Here is a 19,165-nt window from a genome sequence, read left to right as displayed (position 1 = left end):
TGTAAGGAAATTTTGTTCTATTGACTGACTATAAAAGATCTCATGGCAGGTTTTTGTTTTAGAGGTCTTTTTTTTAGAGGTTTATGGTGGTTTGGTGTTTGATACTTTACCATATTTAAACATGTGAACTGAAACAGTATGCTTTTTACATACAGTGTATAATACTGTTGGCTAAAGTCCTTACTTTGTTTTAGCTTTGGGCATTTGACTTACCTAATAATGACAGCTTAGTAAAACCATGGTGCTTTTGCTACTTGGCTTTAGGAACTAGCAGCTTACTCTGAGATTATGTGGTTGGCTTCTTTTTACTCTTCTCTGATCATTGTATTTACAAAGTGGAGTAGCTGATCTTAATAGCTTGGCATTATTGGTGGTTACCTCTATTTTCCTGCGAAGTAGGGGTCAGTAATGAATTAGTAAAGGTGAGTTTAGAATTCTCATCACAAACATGCTAGCCTAAGTTTTAGCTTAAATTTAACCCAAACTGTGTAATTTCCCAAACTCTTTTTAATTCCCACTATTTTTTTCCATGAACTTTGAAAATGGGGACAGGAACCTGCTTAATTTTATTTCTTTGAATGGAGGCTCTGTTGCTCTTATTTCTCATTGATCCCATCTATGCCAGTTAGATTCAAAGAGAGTGATTCATTTAGAAATTGGTATTTGGTCATTTTAGGATTAGCTAGACTAACGTAAGAGTGAAATATGTTAAGGAATGTTACAGAATATGGAACAGCTTTCTTCAGATTGGAGGCAGAATATCATAGTTAAGAGTACAAACTCCAGGGCCCAACGTTACATTAGTTGTGAGGTTATAGGCAAGTTATTTTAACTTCTAAGCCTCACTTTTCTCATCTGTAAAGTTGGTTCTACAATTGTGCCAGTCTCACAGAATTATGATGATTAAATACCATAATGGGTATAAAGTGCTTGGCATAGTGCCCTGTGCTTATCAAATGGTAGTTGTTCCAGTCTTCTACTGCTTATGATTCTGCAGTTTTAAAACATGTTTATCTGTTTCTGGATGTGTATGAGATTACTTTTGATTAACCACTACCTTATTTTAAGTTCAATTATAGTAGGGTATATTAGAGTATAGTAGAGTAATACCAAGTATATTATTTAGCAGATCTGAAGATCCTCTGTTACATTTCAAGATTAAGCAAGGGTACACATATAAATAAATAAAAAGGGAACCTTTTGCTAACAAGTGAATAGGCATTTTAGCATGATCTTTGGTTTTGATAAGGTACTGAAACACATTATAAAAACTTAAAATTATTAGTCGATTGTTTGTTGTGGAAATAACTTTCATGACTTAAAAAAAACACCTTTACTCACATTCACTTAAAATAACTTTGGCATGATATTTTATTTATCTACATTTTATATTCTAGTTCCATTCTAAAGCAAAAGAATAAAAGAAGTTGCAGTTTGGTGTTCTAGTTCTTTTGAAATTGAAAGAAGCTTAGCAAGAGTATTCCAGCTGATCTTGATTTTGTTGGAGTAGAACTCTGTTGTAATATGGAGATTTTAAGGACAAAAGTAATGACTGCTTTGTAGGCTTTCTTAAATTTATGCAGATAATATCGGGGGACTGACTCATAGTAGAGCTTAAAATATGTTTGCATGTGTATGTAAATCCTTTTTTGCTTTATTTGATATAATTTAGATCAGTTTTTACTTAGCAGTATCCTCTGTTTTCATCCTGTCATCCTGTACATTGATTCCACAAATTAAAAGGTCTTTTTCATTTACAGATGTTTACCTGTCACTGAGTCTTAACAATGAGCCTGTTTTTCTATAGACTGACTTGCCTATTGCATCCTACTCTTGTTTTTCTTTGAACAGTGAAAACTTAAGGAACCTAATATGTTTTCACAAAAAGCCCACAATTAATGATAATGAATTGACAGGACAAAATACAGTATAATCTTTGCAACTGACTTGCTCTGTTTTTGACTTTCTAAGTCTTTTACCTATGGAGAAAATGATTGGAGCCCATGCTACAGTGGTTTGTAGGTCTGGATTTAATATTCTCAATTAATTAGGTGTAGGAGCCTTTAAGATCCAGGTAATAAATTAGGTAGAGGTATAGTTCCCTGTCTTGATGATTATATGAAAATTAGTTTATATTTTATTCAGTTCGGGGTCTATTTTTCCCAGTGACTTTAGATTAACCACCAAATTAATGGAATTACAATCTCATATTTAGTTCTCGTAATTACAAATGTGCTACAATACCAAGACATTTCATTAATTGAGGGAAGACCATTGTGAGCTAGAAGAGGTTATAAAAGAAATACAGGTTTATTTTCAAATAAATATGTAGTAGATTCTAGACCAGAGGTGTCTATTAGTGGATCTGAGACCGTCAGGAGTGGCTGGAGGTAGGTTGCTGAGTTATTACAGCAAAAGGTAGTGAATTAATGTAATTACTAAGGATTATCTGAAAAGAGATCACTCATACATATGTACCACTGTTTTCTAAGTATATGAGGCTGTTGTGACTAATAAAATGCAAATCATCCAAAAATGTCATTCATAGTAACTTTAAATCATCATTCATTGTTTTCAGAGTATAAAGGGTGAAAGCACAATTGTGTTTTTGATGTTCAGAAGGAGTTTTTAAATTTCAGGGTAGTGGAAACTTTTTGTAGTAGGATAACAATTTGATTTCTAGTTTATTACTAATTAGATAATGACTTATAACAACACATGGCTGGTAATAATGAAGCATTGTAGAAGCATTGTTAAAGCATTGTTGTTTTGCCGTTGTACCAAAAGTATTGTGCACTGAAAAATTGGTCTGTTACTTGGTAGCTTTAACTACATTTTCTATTACAAGCATGGTATTTATAGATTTTTCTTTGGCTTGAATGTGAAGTTTTAGAAGAGAATATATCTTAGCTTTGTATTTCTAGGAAGAAGGGCATAGAGCCTAATGCTGAAATGTTGAGTGAATGAATGTATAAAAAAATGTGTGTACATTTAGACTTTTGAACTCAAACAGTCCTAAAAATTAGCTTTTACTGTTCTTTATTTCGACATAGAGACTTACCTCAATTATAAGGAATGAAGGTGGATTTCCTTAGACCTAAACCATTGGAAATGGCTTTTATGAACCAGGGCAAGAAATTTTGAAGAGCCAGGGCTCTGGGGGCTACACGAGTAATAGTCTTGAAGGTTCTAAGTATCTAGATCAAGCTTTAAGGATTTGGGATGTTGAACTATTGAACTTCTCTCTCTTTTTATTTCAGGGAGTGGCTTCAGTTTCTGTCTAGACCAATAGTTTCTTATCTAGGTTTTTTCTATGGAACTTGACTACTCAAAGTGTGGTCACCAGATCAGCAGTACTAGCAGTCTTGGGAGCCTTTTAGAAATGCAGAGTCTCAGGCTTCACTCTAGGCCTACTGAATCAAAATCTTTATTTTAATAACATCCCCAGAAGATTCATAGGTTCGCTATAGTTTGAATACAAAAGGATCCTTGAATACTTCTGTTCAGGCCTAACCTGTTTTTTTTTAGTGTCCAGTATAAAGGGTAAAACTATTTTCAACTACTGTCTTATTGTACTGTTTATTTAGATTTTGTGGAGAATGATAAAAATTCACTCTTGTAGTACATCTTGAGACTTAAAGTAAAAATTGTTTAACTAGAGTGGGGAGGGGAGAGATAGGGAGGAGTAGTTTAGCCCTGCTGGATATTTTACTACAGGAACAAAAAGAGGTTGGGAATTTTGATGTACAATATTGACTTACTAGGAGGTGGGGTACAAAGCTGGTTATTTACCAATAGGACAGGACATTTACAAATGCTTCCATTCCATACGTAGAATTCCATGGAGGGGCAAGGCTATCAAGAATGGAGGATCAACAAGGGGACATAACTGGTTTTTTTTTTTTCTTTTTAAGATTTTATTTATTTATTTGACAGAGAGAGAGAGAGAAAGACAGCGAGAGACGGAACACAAGCAGGGGGGAGTGGGAGAGGGAGAAGAAGGCTTCCCGCTGAGCAGGGAGCCCAATGTAAGGCTTGATCCCAGGACCCTGGGATCGTGACCTGAGCCTAAGGTAGACGCTTAACAATTGAGCCACCCACGCGCCCCCCATAACTGTTTTTTTTTAACTCTCACATTCTCAGCATTGGTCTAGGGAAGGATTACTGGAAGCTAAGGAAAAGGGAAGAGGGCTGTTGCTTTTGTTTGCTTTGGAGTAGAGGGGTTTGGATCTTACAGATCTCAGAATTTTAGGGTAATAACTTTAGGGGTTAGTAAACATTTTCCATAAAATTTTGTTTGTCCCTTTTATTTCTTCATCTTCTATTTGACTTCTCCAATTTCCTTAGCCCCCACTTTCAATCACCTATAGTTGTTATTAACCTAGCAGGTGTCTCCCCAACCCGGCTTTATTAGCTCTATTCCCATTTCAGTTCCCTTGAGTTCACATCCTTCACCTACACCAGTGATTCTCAAATGGGGGCAGTTTTGTCCTCCCGGGACATTGAAGATATATTTGGTTGTCACATCTGGGACTGTGGTGCTACTAGCGTCTATAGGTTAAAGGCCAGGGATGCTGCCAAAACATCCTACGATGCACAGGACTGCCTCCACAACAAAGAATTATCGGAAATCTGTAGTTCTGAGGTTGAGAAACTCTAACCTGGATTACTGTGAGTCCACGGGTTTGTGTGCCTGTTTCCACTTTAATTTTCATTCAGAAGCTTTCAAGAGTTCCCCATTGCCCATGGAATGAAGTCTGATTGCCCATGGAATGAAGTCTAAAGTCCTTGGCATAGGATATAGAACAATTTTTTTCATTGCTTTGAAGCCTCATCTTTTGTTCTTCAAGGTTAGCCCTCTCTAGAGGGTAGACTGATTACTTGAGCTTTTCACCTAACACCACAGTGCCTGTATGCCTCTGCATATACATTTTTCCTAGCCTACAGTACCTCTCTCCCCACCCCCCCCAACCTGGGCAAACTTACTCCTTCTTCAGAATTGCATTCACCTTCTCTGTGAACCCTTTGTCTCTGCCCTATTGGTACCTTAATTATATATGCATTTATTATATCACAGTGACTGTGTTTTGTTTGCATGACTTTGTTTCCTACTATATTATATCCTCTTGAGGGAAAAGTGTGTGTTTTATTTATTACTGTGTTCTAGTACTTAGAACAGTTCCTGATGCAAAGTAGTTTCTTAGATGTTTAGTGGAACAATACATTTTTTTCCCCAAGGGATAAATAATAATTTGGAAATTAGCTTACAGTTGAGATTTTATGATAATTTAGGTCCTGTGCAGTAATATGTAATCTTTTTGCCTCACCATGCTTTGTGTTGCTGCTGTCCCTTTTCAGATGTCATTTTGCCTTCTGTTGCTTATGATGGTAATTTAAATGGATTGATACTTAGGTCTTTCCATTCAGTATCATGTAGAAGGTTGTACTTCTGGATTAGATTTTAATCTCTTGCTATTTATTGAAGAAAGTTAAATCTATAATGGCACATGTTTGGGGATCTCTTCTGCCTGAGAGGAAAGGTGTTAGGCTAATTACAGGTTTTTGAGGGTTGTGCTGGAGAGAAGAGTGATGAATTCTTCTTTGGAAAAATGAGAAACATGTAATGAGAGCTTTTGGGGAGGGAGAATGCTACATTGGATTTATTTAAATACTTTTTTTCTCTGTTGCTTAGTACACTGCTGTAAGAAAATAAATTGTGCTATTGTAATGACCAACTCAAAAGCAAGTCTGCATTTGTGAAGGATCTGAATACCAGAAGGTCATTTAAAGCAATAGTTTTCATGCTTTCAAATGTATGACTGGAATTTAGGTGCCCTTGTGGTAATCCTAGTTGATAGGTTGTTATTTTGTTTAAATAAATATTCTTTGATGTGTTGAACATTTCTGATAGGATATTCTTTAGCCCAGACATTTTCTAAAATATAAATTTTAAACTAGTGAAAGCTTAATTAAGGTATAGTATTTCTGCTGTGTATCAAAGCCTTATAGTTGTGAGCTATATTACTAGAAATAACTTGCTTTAAAATTCTTTCATTTATAATATTGTTCTGATGGGTTCATTTTTATTCTCATCCACAAAAGTTGCTTGTGATGTAGACATAAAGGGTAATTGAATTGGTGCAAGAGTGCATAGAGATGGAAATATTTTAGCCTCGTGAAACTTTATCCACTGCTATAATTATTGGGTTGGTAGTTTAGTTACCTTTCTTACGCAAGTTTAATTTTTTTCCCCCCTTAAATCAAAGACTACTAACAGATGCCCATTTCTGTAGTTAGAATCTAATTTGCATAGAATGATTTCCATAGGCATTATTTGCAAGGTCATTTTGAAATTTAGAAATCAATGTTTTCTTCAAATTAGTTGTCTCTACTGGCCAAAATTATATTTTATATATTTGCCTGGCTAGGACACTTTTTCTGAAGAAAGTTATTTTTAACTATTTGCTTTAGCAGACTTAAGACAGAACAGTGAGCAAACATAGATTTTCTTATTTCAGGTCTTAAATTAGTTACCTTCCCAAGAATGATCAGCATTCCTTAAAGGGAAAAATATATATAGAAATTCCCATAAAGATATAATTTAGTGCAAATTTACTATAAATAAGAGAGGTAAGATGGTGGAAACTATTATTAACTTTCACATATAAAAAAGCCCTGCCAACCTCTGGTAAGATTGTTTACTAACTTTATTATAATGTTTGCCAATGAGTTCATGCTTTTATTGGACAGGCTATTTAATATCAATCTGTTTACATTACTGGTATACTTATAAGACCCATGAAAGTTGTATATTTTTTTTAAACAATTTGAGCTTGTTTCATTTAGTACCTTAAGTTGAATGCCCACTTAAGACACAATGACTTGTACTTTTGCCTAATGTGCATAGAATTTAAAAAATTAAAAAAAATCCATTCCTTAGGAATTAGCTCCTTCTTTTAAGTGGAGGTAGTTCCTCTTTAGGAAATAAGATAGCAAAATGGAGCAGAAAAAGATATAGTGTGAATTTTTTTACCTGTATTTGGTGCCCTCGAAGCATTTCTTCATATTGCAGTGAGAATAGGTAAGTGCCAGTGGAAAAAATTTTGCAAAGCATTTAACTTTGCTGATAAGTTAATTTCTGTTCATTAAGTTTTTATAAAATTGAATTATAATGTATACTTCTAAAACATCTGTTGCTTTATATCAATATGTTGTTCAGCCTATTAGGACTGTGGGTTATTTTGGAGGTGTGTATTGAGGGCGGCGGGGGTTGGGAAATGGTGGGTGGTGATAAGGACATTAGAGGGAGTGTCTTAGAAATTTTACTTGTTTCCTATTCCACCATTTCTGATATCATCTATATGTTAGTTATGTTAGTTTAGATTAGTGTGGGGGATGTTAGGAGTGGCTTGGTTTCTTTCCTTCTTTTTCCTAGCCAAGGAAGTATCGCCTGGGGATGCTGGAGGAGAGGCTAGTTCCGATGGGATCAAAGGCACGAAAAGCAAAGAACCCTATTGGCTGCCTTGCTGACAGGTGTAAATCAGGAGTACCCATCAATATGGTTTGGTGGAACAGAGTCACAGAAAACAATTTACAGGTAAAAATAATTTTATTAGACATTTTTTGAAAGTGAATATCTTGGTTGCTTTCTGTGTCTGTGTGGGGTGGTGAGTGTGAGATTGGATGGCTTAGTTGATATCCTTAGGTGATTTTTTTTTTTTTAAATCAAAGGAAGGTCAGTGGCCTGTTAACCAACTAAATGACTTTGGTGACTTTTTGAACTTTCTCTGCTTATAGTATACTTTCCTATTCTTTTATGAAATTTAGTTTTTCCCTTTTGGATTTTGTTAACAAAAAAGAGTTCAGTTATTTTAATACACAAAGTTATTCAGGGTACTATATTCAAAAATCATTATAAAATTTATTATGGAAAGCCTCATTTATTTGCACTCTGAATAACAGGAAGCTTCATGTGTTTACTTTTTGTACATTTTTACTAAATAAAAATTATATGTAAACAAACTTGTTAAGTATTGGCTCTAAAACCAACTTCAGTAGTATGCTGTCATAGAGTTAAGGCAGGTACGTTTCAGTCTTTGACTCTCCCTTATCAATACTGAATAATGAAAATGGATTTTATAACTCAGAGACTAGCTTTGAATAAGATTCTGAAGTACCTGTGAAATAATTTGAATTAGATTCAGTTTTAATTTGGATTATAGTTATTCTCATTTTAAAAAATTGGTGATGGTATAATATAGATCTATTAATCCAAATTTCAGTTTAGATGGAAGTAGAATATCTTTCTTTCCAAACTTTCTGAATACATGGGTATTTTTAATATATATTGCTAGCCAAAAGTCTGTAATCCCACACACATATACCACACACAGAAAAGCTATAACAAAGTTAACAACTTGGTTTTATTTCTGTCACCAACCTTGTGTTATGAAGGGGTTCCACAGTATTTTGGTCTGTTCAGTTTTAATACCATAGCAATACCTATATTGCCTTGGGCACAAAAATAAAGGAGTTACTCCAAAAATATTACAAAGCATAGTATCTGCCCCAAATGAAGTTTTCATAGTATTTTGTAAAGGTAAGGAAAACCTGGGGAGGTGGGGAGGGGTCCACATCATGATACACTTAAAATTTCGTTGGAAAGTTTTGAGTATGTCAATTATGAAAAGCAATATAGTTCACTGAATTTTTGTCTTTTTAGATTAGTAGGAGAGAGATTTGATGTGGATTGTTAGAATTATTTTTCAGTTTTAAGAAGTCTGAGAATAAATTGTACCCTAACTATATAAGAAGAGATACAAGTGGAACTGGAACAGCTTGTAGGCTGTGGGGTAAAACACTGATAAATGCATGGGTATAGCCACTTGGCCTTTCCACAGCTGCCCATCTTATCCTGTTGCCAGCTTTTGAGGGACCTTTTTTTAGCCCAGCTTGAAAAATCGTTAGGTTACTATAAGAATATATGCTAGAAATTATGTTTTATTTTTAATTAAAACAGGTTATAATAGATAAGCTTTTCAATGTGCGAAAGATTGAATTCGTGTTATCTGAATCTCCTATTTCAACTACTACTATTATTTTATCCTTCAAATAGTTCTTTCCCTTTAAGGACATGAGGAATGCCTTAGTAGCTTGGTTTGATATTGGAAGGACAGTGTCACCTCACAATATCAGTCACATGTTGAAGTATTGAAAAATGCCCATCTGGTGTCCATTACTATATTCATGGATTCCTAAACCAGGTACCTGGTGTTGTTTATGCAGAGCAAGGGGTATGTCCTTACCTTTTTTCTTTTCTTTTTTTTTTTTTCCTGGGGTTTTTATCTTTTTGTTGTGTGAGAAAACTAATTCTTGTGAATCTATTCTTTTTTTTTTTTTTTAATAGTTTATTTATTTATTTGATAGAGACACACACAGTGAGAGAGGGAACACAAGCAGGGGGCGTGGGAGAGGGAGAAGCAGGCTTCCCGCGGAGCATGGAGCCCGATGCGGGGCTCGATCCCAGGACCCTGGGATCATGACCTGAGCCGAAGGCAGACGCTTAATGACTGAGCCACCCAGGCGCCCCTATTCGTTACCATTTTTTTAAGTTTTGTGTGATGCTTTTTAACATATTTGTCCACAAAAATTTTACACAATAAAAAAATATGAATAGCCAGATATATTAATCTTTCCTGTTTCATTTGTTTCCTTTCCTTTAAATCTTAGGTCTTCTTAATCCTAAGGTCAGAGAAATGTTTATTTGTATTTTATTTTAGTAATTATAGCTGTGTTTCTTAAATGGTTACCTTGTGCCAGGCACTGTGCTAAGCTCTTTACATATATTGTCTCTTTTGGTCTTCCTAATAGCTTATGAGAGAACATTACTATTAAATGAAGAAACGTCTTCAGAGAAGCTAAGTAACATTAAGGTTAAATAGTAGTCAGTAGAGGAGCAGACATTTTAACCCATGTTTGTCAGACTTTAAATTCTCTTAACTCTATGTGATATACCCTCTATTGAACTAGAGCTGTGGTTGGCTTAATTATCTAACTCGTTAACTGAACTTCTGTAGGGCAGCTTGTTTTTGGATGAGAGTGCATACATATTTTCTATCCATGGATTGTAATTTATGCATAACTGCAGGATTGGTAAGGTCAGTCCTTTTTCCTTATGATTCCATCTGATTCTCAGTGACCTTTAATTACCTTTCTTTCTAGAACTGCAAACATTTCTTCACATTGATTTCTTAGTGTTAAGCTAACATCTTTAGAAGTTTTTCCACTTCTGAAAACAAAAGATAACCAACAAAACCCTTATACCAAAAATAGCAACAGAAACTTTCTCTGAAGGTTTCCACCTGAATCATTCGTAATTGCATTTATTTTCTTCAGTGTTGGGTTTCTTTCAAGAGCTCCCATCTTTTAGTACTTAATAATCTTTTTATTTATTTTCCATCAAGAATCTCATGATACGAGAGAGCCTGTTTACCACGACATTTGTAAAACAGTGATTCATGCTTTCATTTAAAACATACATACAAAAATACATATGTGTATATATAAAATATGCTAATTAAAGAATCAAACATATTTATTGTTTTCCTTAGTTTTTCATAGTGTGGTGAAGGCTAAATTTATTTTTCATATGGCTCTTTGAAATACTGATAATATTCATGAGGTCTCCATTACTATGTTTGTGGAGTTCCCGTTCGAGGACGCTTGGAATTGATTCTATTCTTTTCTCTGATTTCTTTACCACCCATTGATTCTTTCAGTGTCTGCAGTTTGGTATCATCAAAATTTGCTGAAATTGGGGCACCTGGTGGCTCAGTTGGTTAAGCGTCTGCCTTCGGCTAGGGTCATGATCCCGGGGTCCTGGGATCGAGCCCCACGTCGGGCTCCTTGCTCGGCAGGGAGCCTGCTTCTTCTCCCTCTCTCTGTTCTCCCCCCACCCCGCTCATGCTCTCTCTCTCTCTCAAATAAATACATAAAATCTTAAAAATTTTTTTTTGCTGAAATTGCTCTCAAAATTTGTCAGAGATCTCCTTAATTACCAAATAGAGCAGTTTTATCCAATACTTAAAACTGCTGGCCACCTCAAAAAAAAAAAAAAAAGGGCGCCTGGGTGGCTCAGTTGGTTAAGCGACTGCCTTCGGCTCAGGTCATGATCCTGGAGTCCCTGGATCGAGTCCCACATCGGGCTCCCTGCTTGGCAGGGAGTCTGCTTCTCCCTCTGACTCTCCCCCCTCTCATGTGCTCTCTCTCATTCTCTCTCTCTCAAATAAATAAATAAAAAATCTTTAAAAAAAAAAAAACTGCTGGCCACCTCACTATTTTTGAAACTTTCCTTTTTGCAGTCTTGACTCTTTGTTTTACCCCTAGCTCCTCGTGAGCTCCTGTTCTTGGCTCACTCATTCTTTGCTTTCCCTTGTATGCCTAAGACCTAAAATCTTATTTCTATTAGGACTGTCTTCTAAGTTAAAGACTCAGATTTTTTGTGCTTTCTGGTATCTTTGCATGTAGGTATGTATCCCACTTGTCCCTGCAAATTTGGCATATCTAAAACTTAACGCATTTTTCTATTTTCTAAATCTGTTTCTTTTGTAGTTCTTCTTTAATGACTTTATCATCTTCCCAGTCCAGTCACTGAGGCTACATATCTTTTTTTTTTTTTTTAAGAGTTTATTTATTTGCAAGAGAGAGAATGAGAGACAGCATGAGAGGGAGGAGGGTCAGAGGGAGAAGCAGACTCCCTGCCAAGCAGGGAGCCTGATGTGGGACTCGATCCTGGGACTCCAGGATCATGACCTGAGCCGAAGGCAGTCGCTTGACCAACTGAGCCACCCAGGCGCCCTGAGGCTACATATCTTAACTTCTCCCGTCATCTCTCACATTCTACCATTTATTATAAGAAGGAAACTATTGAAGTTTGTTAATTGAAAGACAGTACATTGGATAATTTATTTGCCATCATATTAAGGCTTTGCCACAATAATGCCATATTATCCCCATTTGACAAACAATGTAAGTTGCAATTTAGAAAAACCTTATTTTTTTTTTTAAGACTTTATTTTTTAAGTAATGTCTACACCCAGTGTGGGGCTCAAACTCAACCCTGAGATCAAGAGTCACACGCTCCATTGACTGAGCCAGCCAGGCCTCTAATCTCTAATCCCTATTCTTTAAAATTCTGTAGTATCTTCCTCTTCTTTCCTTTTTTAACACTACTGACAGTTTATACCCTAAGGGTATCTTCTGTATAATTTTTGTCTAATCCCCCGGGATCTGTTTTACTTTATCTAGGGCTATCTCTCTAACCATTCACACATACTAAATTCTAATCAAATGGAATCTTCCATATATCATATAATATGAAATACGTTGTCAGTTCTCTGTATCTTTGTATCTCTGTACTATTGTTAACAGAGCCTGAAAAAAAAAATCTTTCCTCCTTTTTCCTTTGAGAGTTAACTCAAATACTACCTTCTCTGTGAATACTTGCCTGAAAGAAATTTTTTTTTTTTTTACTGTTTCTATAATACTTGGTGTTGTTTAAGAGTTATTTCATTGTTTTATATTAAGTTTCTTTACCTGTTTGCCTTTTCCCACTGGATTGTAAATATTTGAGACTGAGCATGTATTTATTACTATTTTTGTACCCTTAATGTATTTTGTCTCTAAATGTTACTGTTTAATTTCCTTTTATTAGGCAATATATGTAATTTGTGGTAATTTATTCTAATACTTTTATATATTTAAAAAATTTGATCATAGGTTCTGGGATTTATAGCTACCATATTACTATTGCTTAGTTGTATTATCACAACTGATTTAGAACAGAGGATAGTGATTTCTTTTGAAATGTTAGAGAATCTTCTATATTTTTAAAACTCAAAGTTTAACATTTGTCCAAGTATTCTTGATATTTTCTAATCTTCTGATCCTGGTAGTAGTCTTAATTACTTCTTGACGTTGTTAAGTCGCAGGGCTTCTCCATTTTGTATTTTTCTCATGATCTTAGCCCAAACACCAAGCAGATGGTAGATGGAAGGTCACCAGAAACTCCACATCAGGAGTACTTTATTTTACCTAAGTGTAAATTCTCTTTATCTTTCTTCAGTCTTTGCCTAGGTTGTTTACCGTTAACATTTCTCTGCCTGACCAATCTATATGTCAATTTCCAAATTTTTTATTTGTTCTATGATTATATAGTTCAAATGCCATTGTTTAGGATTGAAATACTTTATCACTTACCTTACAGAATTGTGAAGATTCAGATTTCCAAGCACATAGTAGATACTAAATAAATTTCCATTCCATCAGTTTCACCCTATCACTCCAAAACTCGGTCTTTGTTTATATTTATTTAGGGTGCTATTAGTTATATTCAGATGCATGTGACATCATGGTATGTATGTGTGTGTGTGTATATATATATTTTTTATATATAGGATGGGACAGTAACATTAATTGTCTTTTAGGGGCTCACATTTTAATGCTCATTCTCTTGAATATTTTTATAAATTAATTTAAAAATGCCCCCCCCCTTTTTTTGAGGGATAACAGTGTGTTCTCATCTTTCCCATAAGACTAAAGTGTTAAGGGGCGCCTGAGTGGCTCAGTCAGTTAAGCGTCTAACTCTTGATTTCGGCTGGAGTTGTGATCTCCATCAAGCCCCATGTCGGCCCCTGCTCTCAGCAGAGAGTGTCCTTGAGGATTTTCTCTCTCCCTCTGCTCCTCCCCCTGCATACATGCTCTCTCTCTCTCTCTCTCTCTCTCAAATAAATAAGTCTTAAAAAAAAAAAAAAAGGATTAGGTGTCAACTGGAATAAAAGGATGGGAAGTGCATGGCTTTGTTAACTTCTCAGGGTATTGAAGATTAAGATTTGCCTAAAAGTAATGACAGGTTAAATAAAATCATATTCATTTTGTCTCAGACTTTTGGAAATAATGGGTTATAGATCATAAATTATTAGTGTTGTTTTAGCTTACCCCCAGAGTGATGTAAATGAATGAGAATGGTTGGACTGTTGGCTGTATTAGGAGATTCATACTTGTCAACATCTCTTTTGATGGCATTTGCTCGCCTTGTGGTCTGATTAAATGGCATTTCTTGTAAGAAGTATTTAATTAGAAGAATACTCACATTAAGATCTTTTGGCCCACAAATTCTCCTGTGAATTCTAGTTGCTTGTTACTGGTGCTTTTAAGATCCCAGGGAGGTTTTTGAAACTCACCAGATATATCTCAATCTTTAGTTACTTGCTGAGTTTTAGTGTTACTTCAGGTGATTTCTAGACTTTAGGCCCTAGGAGATGGGATTGTTTGGGCTTTAGAATGGATTGGATTGGAATTTTTAAGGTTAAAACTTAAACCTTCTACTCAGGATTCCTCAGGACTTTGAAGAGTTCTAGAACTGTGGTGCAGATAAAATGGTATTAGTATGTATACACTGCTTTCTGACCCCCAGACCCACTTCTTTTCTCCTTTATAGCTGCTATTCTAAACCTTTAACACTGTTCTCAAACCTACTCACCCCTTCTTTGTCACTTTTGAGTAAATGACTTGTGTATTTCACAGGAGGGAAAAAGGGCATGAGAATGAATTGTCTCATTTGGCAGCTTTTAACCTGTGGGCAGCATTTTCATTCATAACTTTCCTTACTGTTTTTCCTCCTGTCTCAGACAAACAGTTGTTCCTTTACTATGTGCATCAGAATCTGTCTTTATTACCTCTAACAATGTATTCTGTTATTTATCCCTTTTCAGTTTTAGGACATGTCTCCCTCAACAATGATTTCTTTTTCCTAGCTTGTGAATATGCCATGTTTAAGTTTCTTTCACTCGGGGACCCTGGGAGTAAGGAATGCTAACTGAGGAAATGTTCTAGGGTCAATATGTTTGGGAAACTGCGATAAAATTTGAGAAATGCTTACTACTTACTGTTGCTACTTTTTTACCTTTAATTCATCCCTCAATTCCCATTGTTTTGCCATTCACTTTCACCAGTTCTGTTGAAACTCTTTTTGATAAGGTTACCTAACTATCAAAAGTACCAGTTCTTATTCGATCTCTGATGGGTTTGACATTGTTGACCATTCCTCTTTCTTTGAACTTAGCTCTTAGACTGTTCTTTGTTAGTCTCTTTTGAGGACCTCTTGTCTGTTGCCTTGCCCTCAGGAACTCTCCCAAGCTATGTCCTTCACTCTCTTCTCATTTATTCTACACAGTGCCCCTCAGGGGTCTCAGCAGATCTTTATTACTTCAGCTACTCCCTATTCATAGTCAACTTTCAGGTTTTTTTTTTTTTTTTTTAGCCCCTCAGTCCTTTGCATTCACTCTGAATACTAGCTTCTTCAGAACATTTTCATTTATATGGCGTAAGACTTTGAAAATTCATTATGTCTAAAACGAACATCACATCTTTTCCTTTAAACCTGTTTTATTCACACATGTCTGTACAAACTCATTCACAACTATGTGCCTGCTGTCTGTCTTGGTTTTTTATATCACCCAATTGTCTGACTAGTGAGTTTTTCTTGCCTCCTCCGTCTTCCTTATCTGTCATATCATTCAGCCACTAGGTTCTATTGATTGGGCTACTTTGAAATTGTCTTCACTTTTAATATTACTGAGTTATAATTTAGGTCTACCTTCGTTTCTTATCTGGATTGTTACTTTGTAAGACTGTTATTATCTGGTTTCCTGCTTCTAGTCTTAACTTTCAAACCACTACCTGACTGATTATCTGATCTTGTTTTTTTACCTTTGTCATTAGAATAAATTCAGATCCTTCAGAAAGGTATCCAAAGTGTACCTATTGATCTCTCTCCTGATAAATGCTGTAGACCTACTGAACTATTTGTAGTACCATGAAGAGTACCATGCTCTTTCTGCTTCTTTCTTTGAACATTGTCTTTGAACATTGCTTTGCTTGCTGTGCCCTTTTCTCTATCTTGACTCAGCAGACTTGTCTTTTAGGAATCATTTCGGGCATCTAGTCTTATGACCTAATTAGTTAGCATTAAGCATTTGTTCACTTTTCCCTAGCACTTATATTGCTGTAATTAATGTATATATAACTTGTCTTAAAGGCTAACAGTATATGGCACACTGTGATACTTAATATTTTTTGATATCTGGATGTTCTGAGCTCTTGGGATTGCAGAATTAGGTTCAGGGTACATTTACCTGTGAAATGCCCATCTGTGAGCTTCTAGAACACAGTGCCTATGTTTTATAGATTTTTCTTCTCCACAGTGCCTAGCACAGTGCCTAGCACAGTATCTTCTATGTATTAGCTATTCAAATAATTGAATGAATGAACCTGGATTAGTGATTATCTGGTGATGAGTATATTTGTCCTGATGGTAGTCCTGACATTTAATGCTTTGTGCAGTTTCTTAAAATTTTCTTTGGTACAGTTTCATGACAAAAAATAGCATTATGGAAAAATGTTTGAAAAATCTTAATATATCTTGAATCTTGTGACTGAATATGACAGAGTTCTTGGTTACAGAGAATGCCTCTAAGTAAATCTTTCTTACTGTGCAATGTGGCAAATAGGTTTCACTATTATATACCTTTGAATAGAAACTGTGCATAGATATAGAAAATAGTTATAACTATATAGGTATTCTTGCCTATATAGTAATTCTTGCCTCTTTGGAATGCTGTGATGGTCTCATTGTCCTGGACTACTCATTAACTGACCTGAATGGGTATTTTTATTTTTTTTAGGGAGAGTAATTTTTTTTTAAGCTTTCTTGAGATAATTGACATATAAATAGGTAGAAGAATATTGAGCTAGGAGATAATGCCTCTTTGACCATTAATGATTACTGCTATTGGGGAACTTGTAACATATAAATAACTTTCAAGTGGAAAAGGAGCAGTTTACCTGTTTTTTGTTTGAAAATGTGTTCTATCCACCACACACAGATTTTGCTTTTTTATATACATTGATTCTATTGGTCTCAATTTAAATATTGCATATTTTATGTGAGTTCTTGTGTAACAGCATGCTGTTCAGTGATGATGATATGCAAAGAAAAGGGAACTGTGTAAGTGACTTTATGATTAACAATCTTAAACTTTCTTACAACTTTTTTGTAAAAATTATATATACTTAATGGAAAAAAATTCAAATACTATAGAGAAGTACAGAGAAGGAAGCAAAAATGCCTCCAGTTTCCTCACCACCCAGAGATGACATCTCTCTTAACATTTTAGTGAGCTCTTCAGTTAGCATCCTTTTATATACATGTGCATGTGTGCACACACATTTTTCCCTCTTTCCCCTTCTTCCCTTTCTCTTAGGCATAAGTATACCATTTTACAGAAATAGCTATGTAGTATAATTGCTGTATTTTAGCCTAATTTTTATTTTATTTTTACTCACTGGACCTCCCTCCCTGGTAAATAGAAGTATATCAATTCACATGATTTTTAATGGCTACACGCTATTGTAGGGACTAAAATTCACATGACTGAATCCCTATCAAGAGATATTTTAGTCACTTCCTTTTTTAAAAAACAATCATAAATTTAAAAAAATACATGCAAAACTTAATTTTTTCTACATACGTGATTTTCTCCTTAGCTCTAGTTCCTAGATGTGGGAGTACTAGGGCAGCTTATTTTTCATTTTGATGCATATTATCAAGCTGTTCTCAAGAACAGTGTTTAGGGTATTACCTATTTATGACAAACTTCGTAAAGGATGGACTAATGAGTACTTTTTTTGGAAATTTATGTTTCCATAGTTTCAAGCTATTATATATAATTACTTTTGCTGAGCTTGTGAAAATTTTTCTGTTTAACTCTACCATAATATGAAGCTTATTACTAATTGATTTTCACTTGTAGGTTCTCATGTACTGATGCTACTTTACTCTAAAGATAGCCAAATTATAAATAGGAGAACTTCTGTTTAAAACAAAACTGAAGTGCATCTCTTGGAAGCATTAGTAATCAATTTTCTTCCATGGTCTTCACCAATTTGACTCTAATTTATTTAGAAATCGTATTTCCTCTATTGGGGTGTTTATCTATCAGAGGGCCCAAATTGCTTCAGAAAAATTTTAAATTGAGATACTAGACTAATTTTCACAGTAGTAGTATTTTAGATGTTAACTTCTAACTTACAAGGTGAAATTTTGCTCGTCTTAAACAGGTTAGTTTCTGAAAAACCCAGAAGTTGAGTATATTTTGATAATAAATTTTAAATTGACCATATTTGGATATGCTTGAAATATAAGGGGAAATAACTAACAACCCATTAAATTCAAAAAAAAAATCTTGTAGAAGTGTGAACTTGAAGGGTCTGGTTAGCCATTTGACTTCTCCTTTCCATTTCACCCTGTTCCTCTTTATTCTGTATTATTTATGAACACTGAAGACTGGTAAAAATAGCTCTGAATGGGGCTGTTCTTTATGTCCTTGAGTCTCATCTTTTTATGCCTTTATAGATCATTTTATCAAGGCAAAATACTTGCCAATTCCTGCCTTTTTCCCTCATTTTCAGTATCCCCTCTTTTACCTACCCAAATAATTCACTACTCTTTGCCCTTGCCAGGACACACACACACACACACACACACACACACACACACACCTTGGACATAAATCTTTTGAATTAGTCCCAGCTGGACTCTTTTGTTAACTCCAAAGAGAGAAGAATAGTAGTGAAGATGGTATATTGGAGTAGGTTTTAGAAAAAAAGATAAGGCTAAGATTAATATCAACATTTCATATCCTGTTTTTTTTTTAAATTTACTTAATTCAGTCAAGAACAGTGGAGACTTGATCTCTTCAATCTAATTGGATTTCATCAGTAAAGTCATTAAACAAAACTTCCCCTTCTCTTCTTTTCTTCCCACTTTCCCTTCCTCTTTTTCCTCCTCTTCTTCCTTTTCTTTTTTTCTGCTTTTCTCTCTTACTCTCTTTAATCCTGGTTGCAAAACAGAAGATGGATTGGAGTTGAGCAAGATTGGAGTCTAGTTGGTCCATTGGGGTGATGTTGCAGTAAACCTGAGTAGAGATGATGGTGGTGTAGACTAGGGCACTGATGGTGACATAGATAGAAATAGTTGAATTTGAGAAATATTTAGGATGTAGAATAGATATCATGATTTGATGCTTCAAAGATATCTGCATTATCA

The 19,165-nt window shown here is 35.0% G+C and overlaps 1 protein-coding gene across 7 annotated transcripts in view; it reads left to right on the top strand.

Annotated features, from left to right (window-relative positions):
- The window catches only part of PAN3 (poly(A) specific ribonuclease subunit PAN3), a 129,693-nt gene that overhangs the window by 29,077 nt on the left and 81,451 nt on the right, over positions 1 to 19,165 (top strand). For 5 of the 7 annotated variants that reach the window (XM_078070533.1, XM_078070532.1, XM_078070531.1 and 2 more), the window contains exon 5: positions 7,436 to 7,597. The exons of the other annotated variants lie outside the window; for them this stretch is intronic. In XM_078070533.1, coding sequence (XP_077926659.1) covers positions 7,436 to 7,597 — 162 coding nt within the window. The remainder of the gene's footprint in view (positions 1 to 7,435; positions 7,598 to 19,165) is intronic. 7 annotated transcript variants of the gene reach the window in all.

This window comes from Halichoerus grypus, chromosome 4 (genome assembly GCF_964656455.1).
Source record: "Halichoerus grypus chromosome 4, mHalGry1.hap1.1, whole genome shotgun sequence".
NCBI lineage: Eukaryota > Metazoa > Chordata > Mammalia > Carnivora > Phocidae > Halichoerus > Halichoerus grypus.
Note: the sequence above shows the minus strand (reverse complement) of the source record. Positions and strands in the feature narration are given on the sequence as shown.